Source organism: Athene noctua, chromosome 3 (genome assembly GCF_965140245.1).
Source record: "Athene noctua chromosome 3, bAthNoc1.hap1.1, whole genome shotgun sequence".
Taxonomy (NCBI): Eukaryota; Metazoa; Chordata; class Aves; order Strigiformes; family Strigidae; genus Athene; species Athene noctua.
The window spans coordinates 31832611-31845933 of record NC_134039.1 but is presented as its reverse complement, the minus strand read 5'-3'; the positions used below and the strand labels follow the sequence as shown (position 1 = coordinate 31845933).

The 13323-nt window shown below is 40.7% G+C and overlaps 1 protein-coding gene across 4 annotated transcripts in view; it reads left to right on the top strand.

The window, feature by feature from the left end:
• TCF20 (transcription factor 20) overlaps positions 1–9575 on the top strand; it is a 130301-nt gene extending 120726 nt beyond the window's left edge. For 3 of the 4 annotated variants that reach the window (XM_074902599.1, XM_074902601.1, XM_074902597.1), the window contains 3 exons: positions 1419–1468; positions 4387–4514; positions 8441–9575. In XM_074902599.1, coding sequence (XP_074758700.1) covers positions 1419–1468; positions 4387–4470 — 134 coding nt within the window. In that variant the 3' untranslated portion in view covers positions 4471–4514; positions 8441–9575. The remainder of the gene's footprint in view (positions 1–1418; positions 1469–4386; positions 4515–8440) is intronic. The other variant, XM_074902600.1, reaches the window with a different exon arrangement.
• The last annotated feature ends 3748 nt before the right edge of the window (positions 9576–13323 follow it).

Sequence of the window (13323 nt, the reverse complement as noted above, 5' to 3'; positions counted from 1 at the left end):
TAGCTTATTGCATGCTGTTTCGCTTTGATTCAGGCCAGAGGCATTCATGTTGAAACATAAGTGTTTCATAGCAGAGCAGTGCTCTGCCAGAGCTTGGGTGTCTAGAAAGCTTTTCCCTCAAGCTTTAGTTGCAGTCTCCTGCTGGCTGCTAAACTCTTCCAGCAGATTGAAACAGCAGGTAGCACTGGTTATGCTACATACTTAAGAGTGGTTTAAATTAGCACATTTTATTTACCATTGTGCTTCCTTACTTGCTAGCTATTTGGATAGGTTGGAGCAGATGGGAGGTCTTAAGCACGTTGCTGAATTCTTATGGTGTCGGTCACACTTAAGTGGTGATGGTGCTCGGTCCTACTGATATGGTGATCATGTTCGATCAGCCTGCCTTCAGTGCATGAGGCAACTGGAAAGAACAGTCAGAAGTTTGTGGAGGTTGAGGGGTGGCCCTACAGTTCAGGGTGTCCAGGGGAGGCAGCGGAATTCTCTCAGAAGAGTGCTGCTGCTTTTTCACTTGGATTTGAAGGTGAAACATGGTGTATCCAGAAGGCACAAATGGAAGGCAGAGAGCCAGCCGGTGGTGTTCCTGGTGTGGGCATAGCACTGGAGTTCTGGGAGCTGCTAACTCGGCATCCCTTAGAGGCATGGTCTGGGAGGGAGGGTGAGAAGCAACACTTAGACTGGCAGTGCCACTAAAGAAATGCTCTTCGAATGACAGTATTGCTTAATTTGTTCCTAAATAAGTAATTCTATGTAGGTGCCCCACTTTCCGTAATAGGTTTAAATCATTAATTAAACTACTTCTTAGATCATAGAAGCTTCATATATACAAGTTGTGGAAGCAGATCGAAGAGCAGCATGAGTGACCTGACTACCAGACATAGTGTCAAAGTGTAAACTGATCACCAGGATTTGGGATTGCAAATAAATTGTCATATACACCCATACCTAGAGAGACACACCCCTTCTACCCCTGATGTTGGCAGGGCCTTGGGGTAAGGATGAAAGGCGACTTTCCTATGAAGTATAAAGCAGGGATCATCTGTTCAGGTTGGATGAATGCATCCACCTTCCTTGTGCTATAGTGAGGAAGGCTGGAATAGCTGAAGGAAGTTGGGATACAGGATTTGTAGACTTGCTGTTGTGATTCTTAGTCTGTACAGAGGATTGCGGAGACCAGGGATGCTTGGACTTGGCTTGGTAATCCAGGCAACATTGTCACTTGGGGTATTCAGTAATTTTATTTGCTAAAACCTTGGGAATGGAAGGGATGAACCTGCTAATAAGATAGTATTCCTCTAAGAGATCTTTGAATGAAAAATATGTACCTGTGAGGCAAGATTAACATGTGATGTATTCAAGTTGTTTTTTATTTAAAAAGTAATAAAAAAGTAATAAATTGCTGTCTTCTCCTCCTCTAGATTGTTTACTAAACGAAGAGAATTTCTCAGTGAGGTGCCCCAAGCACAAGGTAAGAATCCTCTCCTGGATTAGACCTGTTTTTTGCTGCCCTCTTCTGGTGTCAGTTTGGATTAGTAATTTTATACCTGGATAACATCTGTAGTCAGAGATGCTTTTGGATGAAATCTTCTGTGATGTGTGCTTGTGATATATTCTGGGAACAGACATCAACTTGAGAATTATACAGAAACTTTAAGAAGATAAGCTAAGTTTTTGCCCTATCTGTTTAGTTGTTCTTTAGATCCTTGATGACTCTTTAGAAAGCCCAGCTTCATTTCCTGTCTTCTGCGATAGAATCAGTACATCGCTCACTCTTTCTCTTTGAAACTGGCATTAGTTTTTCTCCTTGGATTTATGGAGGATGCGAGGAGGAAGAAAAATGACTCATGAAAAAGTTTGAACCAGTTTTTGGAAACATTTAGATTGCATCATGAACTTAGTGATAGTAACTAAACTTACTTCCTACCACTCAGCCTTCAATATATCTGTTTAGTTGTTCTGTAGATCTTTGACTCCTCAGGAGACCCACCATTGGTTTTGGTGATGGATTCAGCATGCTGCTTCTCCCTAGGGTTTGGGCATCCTTAACTGAGTGTCCCTGGAGTCTGCAAACACAGTGGTACTAAGAGCTGGACTGCTGTTGCTCTGTCCGTATGGAAAGGGGAGACAAGGCAAACAGTACCTACTCCTGTACATATAAGCAATGTGATACAGTGCTGGGAATACTCCTCCCAGCCTATAAGGGAGGATGAATCTCTGGGAGGTTGTAGATAACGAGTCCACCAGTTCTAAATGCTCAGAAGTATACAGAGAAATGGCCATTCTCGTGGCTGGTTGGAAATAACAGGAATTACACAAGAGGGCGGATGTCTTATGCTAGAAAGTATAGGGAAGAATTGTGTTGCTTTCTAGCAGGGATTAGTCTCCATTTAGTCCTTGTCTGCAGATCTCTTCTCTGCCTAGAATTAGACTGACATCTGGTGGTCTTTTGTCTTCACAGATTATCTTTAATCTGTCTTTTGTAAACATACAAGAATTAGTCTCACTTTCCTTTCTGGATGTTCTACCACAATATGATGTATTATACACACTGTTTAAAATGCACTGGAAGATTCTGGGGCATTCAGGCTGTTATCCAGAACTGGCCTACTTTCATCATATAAAAGAAAATAAATTATTCTGCCCAATCATGGAATAATGTTGAAAATGTACAGCAAGCTTAAATTGATGCATTAATGCTACACAAACCCGCAGATCTTACCAAACAAAAATGGGATGAGCTCCCTTTACTGTGGAATGCAACTACCTAAGTGCCACCCTCTGCCCAACTTTGGATATTTGACTAAAGAGAATAGGAAGGTTACATCTTTGAAGGCTGTGTTATTTTTGCTGCCCATTGCCTGAAGTATTACAGGGAAATGTAGTGTTAAAAGCTTTTCATAACTGACTTGGGTGGTCATGGCTGCTGTATATGGGTACTTGCAGTGATGGTGCTCAAACCCTGAAACAACCATGGTACAGAATCCAGCCTCCTGGAGAAGATACTGAGCAGGCACATTGATTTCCAAAGTAATCGGGGGAGGGAACTACAATTAAATTGATAAAGGTACTTCAGCAGACAATAAAATTTAGAATTTGATTCAAAACTATCCCACTGCAGATCATCTTCTGTGTTGCGTCGAAAATGGAAATTCAATACCATCAGCCTTTCTTTGACACTGAAGGTTGTTGGCTTTTGCTTAGTAAACACATGAATCATTTGTCTGAAGTGGAGTTTTCTTTTGCTTGGCTATTACACAGTCCTTGCCCTGTGGTTCGCTGATCATTACTGGCTTGTTCCAAATCCTTCTGCATGGCAGAATATAGGATCGCCCTTCTCCTTCCTTGTAGTGGCTGGAAAGGGGAGTTCTAGCCAGTTGCAAGGCAGGAACAGGAATGCTGAAAACCATTGCTCTAGAATGACTGGAGAACAAATAGCATCGTTTTGGTTTTTTGGTTGTGTGGTTGGTTGTTTTTTTGCATAATATGAACATGAGCAATTAAGAGGAAGAAAGACTTCAGAGCATTTAAAACTGCTTTTAGGTAAAACCAGTTTAACATTAGTAGCTAATTAGTAGCTGTCTAATCCCCCATTCTTCTGTAGTTAATGGGTGAAAGAACTAACTTTATAAATCTGCTAACAGTAAGTCCCCCAGGATAGTGCCTCTTATCCTTTCTTCAGTCCATGCCTCACATCGGTAAATACACCTCATCATAATAAGTGGCTCCTAGGGAGCAGAGGTGCTTCTTGCATCGTTAACTGCTCTTGACACTTCTGGCATAAGCAAGCTAAGTCCAGAGGGACTGGTCCTGCCTTTCCCTGTGCTCCCCAATGAGCTCTCCCATTTCCTTCTGTCAGCATTGATGCTTCAACCATCCATGTCCTGAATGTGCTACTTTTGCAAAATAGCAGCTTTTATCACAGGGAAAACGCTGGCTGAAAACTAATCATCTTTTGAAGTGTTAGCTTGCTCTCACAAATCCAGCTAGCTGTGTGTCTGCATCTCAGCCGAGTGCTGTTGCAACAGAACAGATGAAGATGCCAAGGCACTGAGGATATGAAGGGAATGGGATACCTCACCTTTTGATGGCACTTTAGATTGTCTTAAGCCATCTGTGGGACAGTTTTAAGTTCTCAGCTTATTCTACCTTTTTGTGTTAAATTCTGTGTTTCTTAAAATTAACTAGGCTTTCATATCCCAAACTCTTTACTTTTGCAGAATTGCCTGCTTTGTCACCAGGAAAACTCTGTCTGAAAAGCTATGACTGGTTCCAATACTGACTTCTTTTTCTCTCTCTCACTTTCTGTATGTTCGCTTTCCCTACCCCTGTCTTCCTTTTCTCCCTCATTTTCTTTTTCCTCTTCCTTTTGGCTTGCTGGTTCGTCAGCCCCTCCTTCCTTGCTCTCTTCCCTCCTTGCAGAACAAGATGGTGAAAGGCAGCCTCAGCACAGAGCAGTCGGAGCGGGGGTGAGGGGGGAAGTGTACTCCTGGGAATGGAAATAAAAGCAAGCACAGGTGAGTTGGGGAGAGTTTCCAGTTTCCACCTGCAGCCTTCTGTGGCTCCTTACCTCCAGTGCCTTCCCCATTTCAATGAGAAATCAAAGTGCTCTTGTGTACCTTCAGAAAATTTGTAATAACTGTTTCTTTTTTTTCCCTGCTACCGTTCTTTTCAGGCTAGTGACTTCACTTTTTTGTTATTTCCGCAGCAGTTCCTTCTGTTTAGCAGTGAAAGGCAAAGCTATATTAACTGTTACAGCTGCCTGATTACTCAGCTAAACCAGTGGCAGAAATATCCTTTCATATTGCCATGGTCATGTCCATAAGGATCTGAAAGGTTTTTCTGTAAGTCTCAGAGTAGTTAATAGTAAGCTTCCATATAAATAAACAAATATATTCATCAAAGTATCGTAAATGTTGTATGTAAGGAGGAATTAATACTGGTGAGTTCAAGATTCTTGTAATCTTAATTCCCATTTTCTGGCAATGTAAATGCAAGGATAAGTAAATTAATCTTATCAGGAGCCCATTGCTTTCAGACCAGCATTTCCTCTATTTTGCAAACAGACATGGGTGATAGAAGGTGGAACTGTATCCACAAGTGGCCACAATTTCATAAGTTTGTAATGTTCACTCTGGTCCCTCACCTCCCCTCACTCTAGATCCAGGGTGGGTTGTAGTTGGCTGTCAGCAGTGCTGTGGAAAGCGGCAGTCGTGCTCACGCACCCTGGCTCCCCTGCTGCTCTTCCTTCCTGCCTCCTCTGTTGCCTAGTCCCAGCTTTCATACAGCCATGTGTGAACTGGTGGGGAATCCGATTTGTCTGAAGCTGCGTTTTGTCATGTTAGCATCTGAGCTGGGTCATTTTCCTAATCTAGTTCACTGTGTGGCTGGGCAAATACCCTGACACAACGAGGGAGTAGCACAGAGGTGAGAGTTGGCACCCAGGGAATGGGATGAGGTTGGGATTTCTTACTTGATTTCCACCAAGTGCATTGCCATTCAGTGGCAGCAAGGAGGTCTTAATGTGTTTGGTTTCAAATTAATACTTGTTGGCACTCTTCCCCATAAACTGCAGCCCAAGGAGGTCTCTTGCCTTCATTTCACTGCTCAGTTACATTTCTTACTCAAGCTAGTTGCTTCTCTGTCTTTTTCTTGCAATCATGCAGGTAAAGTTGCTCTTTCATGTCTGTTCTCTGAGCTGATAATCCCCCTCCCTCACTGCCATTCCTTTGCTTCCTAAGCACCTCCCTTACCTTAAAATCTTACCTGTTTCTCAAGTTAAGTAATTTTGAAGTACTTCTAATGGTGTTTTCTGTGAAGGATGAGAAATTAATCAGAGAATTCTGGTTTTTAGTGCAGCAGCAGAAGACAGGTAGTGTTTCATATAAACGCTTTGTAAAATGACTGCTGACTTGGTTTAGCTCTGCTCTGTTATTTCTAATTTTTAACAGCATTCTTTCTTGTTTTTGGAGTGTTGTTAAAACAGTTACTATGCAAACACTATTTAAAGTTCATTATTTGAGTAACTTTTTCCTTTCATGATAAAGGTCATTGGATTTCTTTTAAGCTTTTCTCTTTTCCTTAAAGTGTAAAAAGCAATATTATTCATAATGTTAAAACAGGATGATAGTCTCACAGACAGGGCATCTGTTAGAACTGTTTTAACACTAGAGAAGTCTTCTCAGTGATGATTTTTTGGGCCATTTCTTTAAGGCGCTGGTGAACATTACTATGTCCCAGATACCTTTACACAACTTAGTTTCCTGCATTATTTTCCAGTGCTAACTCTTTTTTTTTATATATCATAGGAATGTACTGTCTTAAGACCTTGCAGGCTGTGGAATCCCTGCACCATGTTCACCGTGTGCTCTAGACATCGCTCTAAGGGATCATTTCTTTCCAAATCCACTTTTGCCTCAAGTAGTTCATATCTGAAGGTCCTATTTAGCCTCCCCCTTTGATGCTGAGAATATATAAAAAATGAAGTTCTCTAACCTGACCTTGCATCCCAAAATAAAAACCATGCAAATCTAAAAGATCCAATTACTTAAAAAACAAAAAAATTGCTGCATTATTGTGGTAATTAAAGAAGTTTAGAGGAATTCTGTAGCAGTCCTGGTAGTACAGGAGCTACCCTTCTGCTGGCCTTTAGTGTAGGATAGAATGGGCGCTCATCTGTTAAGATTATCGGGCTGTATTAGTCCTGGTTCACTCCTAGGCCCAGCAAGTTAAGAAAAATCCTGCATGTTGCATAACATCCAAGCAAGTTAGTGTATGCTGTCTCTGTTGCTTCTCTCTCCCTGAGCCAGTTGCCTCTAGAACATTTGAATCAAATCCAGATCTGGAGAGTGACTGTAAGAATGAGTCTGGTGCTCTGGATCTTGTCCAGGAACGGGGAAGGACTCTCTCTGTGCATTGAGCCTGTTTCCTCCCTGAGCCAGTGCCTAATGCTCTGGACCAGTTCCAGGCATGGGCAAGCTACAGTTGTACAGGAGCCAGAGACAGTAACACGTCCCTGACACTCCTTCAGCGAGGGTTCACAGTCGCACAGTGATGAATACCACAGAGGTCAGCTGCCTGAACTCTCTAGGAACCTCCCTCCTTTCCTTCTTAGCTGTAGCTCCATGGCTTACCCGTCTGTTTTTCATACATGCTTGCCTGGCTCTTTCTTTGCTCTTAGCCTGGCACCCCTGTATGAGGGGATATTTGCAGCCAAGAGGTAAGCTTGCTGGGATGTAATCTAATTGGTGTGGTGATAATCAGAACAACACTGGCTTCTGTATCACACTTCGTTAGGGTTCCTGGAGTTTAATTGCCAGCTGTGAATGAACATGGGTGTTACTTCATTCCCAGGCACACCTCTAATGCAGTCGTTTTCCAAATGCGTCGCTTATGTTGCAAGCTTTTTTCCATTTCCCAAGCTTCCTAGCTGGTGGGGAGGGATATATCTAAGTCATATCAAAGTAAGTAACTACTAAATAAACAAATTGCTTCTGGGCTCACTTGTGTTATAGAAGAACGGAAGAAAGTAATATATTAGTTCAAGCTTTGCTTTCTTGGCTGTGCAGGTTAAGAATGAGAACCATAGCTTGGAGAAATTAAAATTTAACTTTGTCTGCAGTTTCTCTTTTGAACTAAGCCCACCAACTTAGCAAATTTCTGAAGTTCATTTTCTCTCCTCAGAGAATTTCTGGACAGGGAGGACAAGCGTGCCAAGCACTTGGACATTTCCACATTTGTCTTTGAAAGACATCACAAGCTTAGTCCTTTCATAAACTGTCACTGGCAGTTAGAACAAAAAAGCAACAGAAATAAATATTACCGACCCTCCAATTAATTTAACTGCAGCTTTACCTTTAGCTTGTGAAATCTAGCCATGTCCCAAATTTGGTTCCTGTGGTTGGACTCCTATAATTTTGATACTGGTTTCACTATCTGCTACATATTCACTGAGAACTACTGTCGGGTGGCAGCTTGGTGAACCTGTATGAAAATACTTGGGTCCAGTCCCTGAGGGGCAGTATGGCATCCCAGAAGCTGTCATCATATTTGAATGTGCTTGGACCTTCTGTTTCCAGTTTTCATAGTTAAGATGAGGAGCAAACATGAGGTGAACGAGCTCCTTTTTGGCTGCCAAAGGTAGCTAGCTGTTCTGTAAGAGTGCCATCCTTTTGTGGCACAGATCATCCTGTTATCGTGGACCTCCTCTGCAACTGAGCTTATTTAACTTTCTGCTGGTTGTTAAACTAATACTTTTTATCACATGGCTTTGCTTTTATGACCTACTCATAGTTGTGCTTCCATGTGGTTTTAGTCCACAAAGAGCTCTTGGTGTTAACTGCTGTGGTAGGCCTGCTGAGTGGGGTCTGGTAGGCCTGGGGGGTGTGTTGGCAGAAGGAGGGAACTAACCATTCCAATATTACTGTTTCACTTTGTTTTTCAGGTTAGGCTGTTGAGATAAAAAGTGGTGGACATTCGTGACTGAATGGAATCTCTCCCACTGTGCAGCCATGCCCCCTCTCGACGTGCCTGCCAATGCCAGCACTTCCTTCATAAATTCTTACATCACACTCAAGACTGATGACATCACAGAATTTGACCAAGGAGTCTGAACCAGCTGTTTCCATGGACACAATCTCCATAGTGACAGTGGGAAGGGGAGGGGGAAAAAGGAAACAGGTGGGGGGAATTAAAGAGGGAGGGATAAATATATATATATATAAAGATCTATTTTTTAGTCTTGAAAGACTTTGTTTTAAATGAAAGGTGCGCTATATCCCTTTTGATGCTTTTGATTAAAATTAACAAAACCCCTTTTAAATTAAAAAAATAGTAGCTAAAGTGAATATTAAATCCAAAATCAAAGCAGGGCTCACAAAGCCTAACATTTTGTGGGAAAGAGCAGAACTGGGAGTACTCCAGACAGGACTTTTCTCCCTTCTTGTTTTCTTTCTCACAACATCCATGGAAGTTCAGTTTTAAAAGGCAAATAAAATAATGATAAATTGTCTGTACCGTGTGGGAGGAAGGCTTGAATGGTGGCAGGTGATGGGGTGTCAGTACTTGTGTATGGGGGTAGGGAGGTTATAATTTTTGAGAATGGAGTATCTGCCCTTTGTGGCAACAACATGCACCCCCCAATCATTCCAAGAAGCTGCCTTCAGTTTTGAAGGCAGCTGAGAGGAAGATGATGGTTTATCTGCCAGACTGGGGAGCTGGAAAGGAAGTCTGAATGTTGGAATCGATGTATCCTCAAACTGATGAGGAAAACCCAGTTAGCCTTTTTTTATGTTTTGCTTTTCCTAAGGAAGGAAGAGGAAATGTCAGTGTAACAGCCTACACTATATGGTTATTTGGGGTGGTTTGGTTTTTTTGTAAATTATGTAATTTTAAAACATTTGGGTTTAAGGAACATCAACAACAAAAAATTTTTTTTCTTGTTAAGGCCTTAAGAAAGGGGTTAGTGCATCTTTCAGGGGTCACTCTGCCATGGGAATAAAATAGCTGTTTCACAAACAGTTTTATATAAAAAAAGCTTAAAAAAACCAAAAAAACTAATAAACTTCATTTTAACCTTGTCTCCTTTTGTTTTGTGCGAACTTGATTTGTTTAAAAGGACAGAGAGATAGTACTATCCGCTGCTTTTTGGTTTCTTTGCCTCCATCAGTTCTGCCTTCAGTGATGACCTTCTGAACTGGCCCAGCAAGAGGAAGACCACAAAAGCTTTTAAAAATTGAAGTTTAGAATTTGTTTGATGTTCAGAGATAACAAGCCAATGACTGAATTAATTTTCTGTTCGTGTGAGTTGGTGGTATTTCACCAGGTCACTGACTACTTTCACTCATAGGATGGTAGCATATCCTACTCATATCAAACAGCGTGGTGTTTACTGGGAAGTCACTAGAGATAGGGATCTAACCAGCATGACTTGGATAAAAAAAATGGGGTTGATATCGTGGGGAGGGAAGAATTATTTTTAAAAGTTATGTACTGAATGCTTGCTCAACTACTCGCATTTTGGAGTATTCAGCACATAAAAAATAAAATCTATGATAGCTCATATTAAGATATCTATTTTAACTCTATTTTTAAAAGATCAATTTAAAGATTTGGGAAATAATTTGGCAGTTATTTATTTCTGAAAGTTGCTACTCTCACTGATAAGTATTTGGAAAGAAAGGGCAGTCTTCTGCTTATTCCTTTCCCAGTAGCAGCTACTGAAGTTAGTATGTCCTTCTACATTAAGAAATAGACCTGTTGTGAATAAATGTCACTAATGTGTCCTGAATTGGTGCTGAAAATATTTAACTGCTGGTGTAGTCAGAAAAAAATCATTTTTAGCATAGTTAATGTGATTGAGTAAATGACTTCTTTTCAACTGAATAAAAATTGTTTTTTTTTTTTTCCCCTAGTGTCTGTTCTATTCTACCTGTTCTGGAAAAAAAAAAAAAAAAAAAGAGTAATTAACTGTTGTTGCATTGATTTATGGTGGTGAAGAATCAACTTTGTAGTACTACAACAGCAGAGGACCGTGTGGTGAAACTGCTGAATTTGATATGTTTGGCTCTTCAGGGTGGTGTCCCGCAGCAGAGGGAAAAGGTTTTTGGGTAGCTGGGAGGGAGTCCTGGAACTTTTTCTTGTGAGTGCTTATGGCAGTTGTTCAGAGGTATTCAATAGCACCTCATGCACAGTGGTTAGAAAGTAGTGGGAGTCATGTAGAGCAAATAAAGAAATGATACCTCACTTGACTCCCGAGAAATATTTCTCAGTGGAGAGTGCTTAAAACCCTTCAAATCATCTGCTGCTTAGCCCCTCATCATGCTGTTCTCAGAGGTGTAAGGGGCATGTTCTCTCATAGAGAGCGAGCTCCTAAATTGGTTATCTTTGTTGGTCCAGTCTTTACAGAAACCAGAGCTACCACAATTCAAGAGGAATCTAAAACAATGTGTAATGGCTTCTTGGGAGAACCTAGAAAAGATCCAGAGCAGGCATAAAATCCAGCTGGAAATAAAAATTTGTTTTGACTCAGAGGATACAAAGTGCCTAAGTGGATTCTGAAAGCCATTGTACAAAGCATTTACCAGCTCCATCCTGCAAAAGCAATTAACAGCTTGATAACATGGATACCCCAGACTTGAAAGAAAGAAGAGATTTGGAAACGTTGGCTAATTTAGAATTTGTGGAACAGAAATGAACTGCAGCAAAACATTAAAACACGAAGACTGTATAGAGAGGAAAATGAGTGGCCTGCCAGACGCTTGGGAATTACCCATTTGGATGAGGAATGAATTAATGAGAGTTTGAATAAGGCACCTTATTTTCAAAGTGTTTCTCCACGCTGTATTGACTCCCATTGGGATCTCTGAAAGTAAAGAGACCTACACCAGATTGCTGGGAGACGGTACATGATGGTTTTAACAGTTTCTAAAGTGTGTGGTTGCTATTTAAAAAGGAAGCTCCGACAAAGAAAGAGATTACTTTTTCCATAGAGATTATGCCATGGATTCAACATGCAAAGGATGTCTATCGATACAAGCTGTTCAGCGTTCAGCTGGAGACAAGGATAAAGGAACTCTTCCCACAGGAATTGATGAAGGCCCTGGGATACATACAGCAAATATATCTCAATGCCAGGAACTGCTGATTGATATATTCATCATGGTTTTCTATTGCATGTGAAATCCACACTTGGAAACCCAAGGCATAGACTACTGTGGAGTTTATAGTGAGATTGTGCAGCGCAGGAGAAAGCGGTCTTGGCTGTCACTGCTGAAAGTGGTGTCTATCCTCGCTAATTGTGTATCACATGGGTATGAGTGTGGATTTTACTGTGGTTGTGATGTTGTGGGGTTGTGATTGTGACCTTTTGAATCAGTCTTAGAAAAATGCAAACTGATGATGTGTGATGGGAAATAAAAAAATGTCAACGGGTTCAGGCTAGGGCATCTGCCAAAGAATGCTGTACATTTAGTTCATGGAGTCCAGTTAATGCCAAACTAAAGAAAAACCATTTTGGTTGGACATGCATTTTAAAAAACAGTTAACCAAGATATGGGCAATTAAATGACAGATCTGTTATTTTGACTGTTTAATGCAGTATGTACTGTAATGTACATAATGTATGTGAGCAAAAATAGTGAACTGGTACAGTTACAGGGAGAATATTTTGGGGCTGAGTTGGATATAAATTTTCTAAATTATCATGCCTGGTATCAGTGTTATTGTATCAGGAATACCTGTGCCCTCTTGAGTGCAGTGGTTGTCCTGGACTTGGTAGAAATACTTGGTAGAGGGACACAGAATCGGTTTGTCTGACCTAGTTCCTGGCTTATCAGAATGACTGAAAGAAGCAGTCTTCTATCTCAAAATCTAGAAAATTGAGTTTAAATGTCAGACCTTTGGAAATAGAACAGTATAGCTGGGTGGTTGAGGATGAATAAATCATCAGTGGTCTGGATTTTTTTTATAGTGATTAAAAGTTCTGTGGAAACAGAAAGAGTACAGGTAATCCAGGTTCAGTTACAAATCTAGAAGACAGAAACACGGCAAATACGTCATGGCTCTACAGACTTTCCTATGAGAAGTTGAAAACGTAGTTACAATCTGAGTTTTGAGTTAGAAATCTATTGCGAAAAAGAAAGATTCTTGTTTGGATGTGGAATGTTTCTAACAAACATGTTTGGTTTTGTTGGTTTTTTGATTTGGTTTTGTGGTTGCTTTTTTTTAAGATAAAGCTACTGCAGTATATTGTGAGCCAGAAAATTTAGTCAATAAAGGCAGAGGGCTTAAAGTAATTTATTAGAAAATTGTGGGAGACCAGTAACTCTCTGGTACTTTGTGGCATTGGTGCATTCCAAAGAGAGTTTGGCTAATGCACATCACTGAAAAATCACCTCCATACAGATACCCTGCACTATCAGCTCCCAAACTGACCTGTGCTATTCAGCTAGAAATTATTATGTAAAGCTCTAAAGGACAGAATGAGGTTTTCCTTACAGTGTAAAGGTAAGGGAAATTGTTGCTGTCATTATACATGAGTGTTTCATTTTTTGCTCTGCCTGTACTTTTGGTCAGATCCAAAGTAATTAATTAGAGAATCTTTTTGTAGGATTTGTTTTCTTAAGCAGGACCCATATTCTAGTTAGTACTTCTACAGAAGGGAGCCTAAATTAGAACAAAAGCATTGCTTGTTTGCTGGCTTCTTTCATGGGGCTATATTGAGAGTCAAGATTGTTTCCCTTTCCTCCTTGTCCTCTAGAGGTTTCTTGTAATTTATTGCTTAACTCAGTTTTAATGCTGTGATTTCAGGTTTTTGACCTTGCCTGG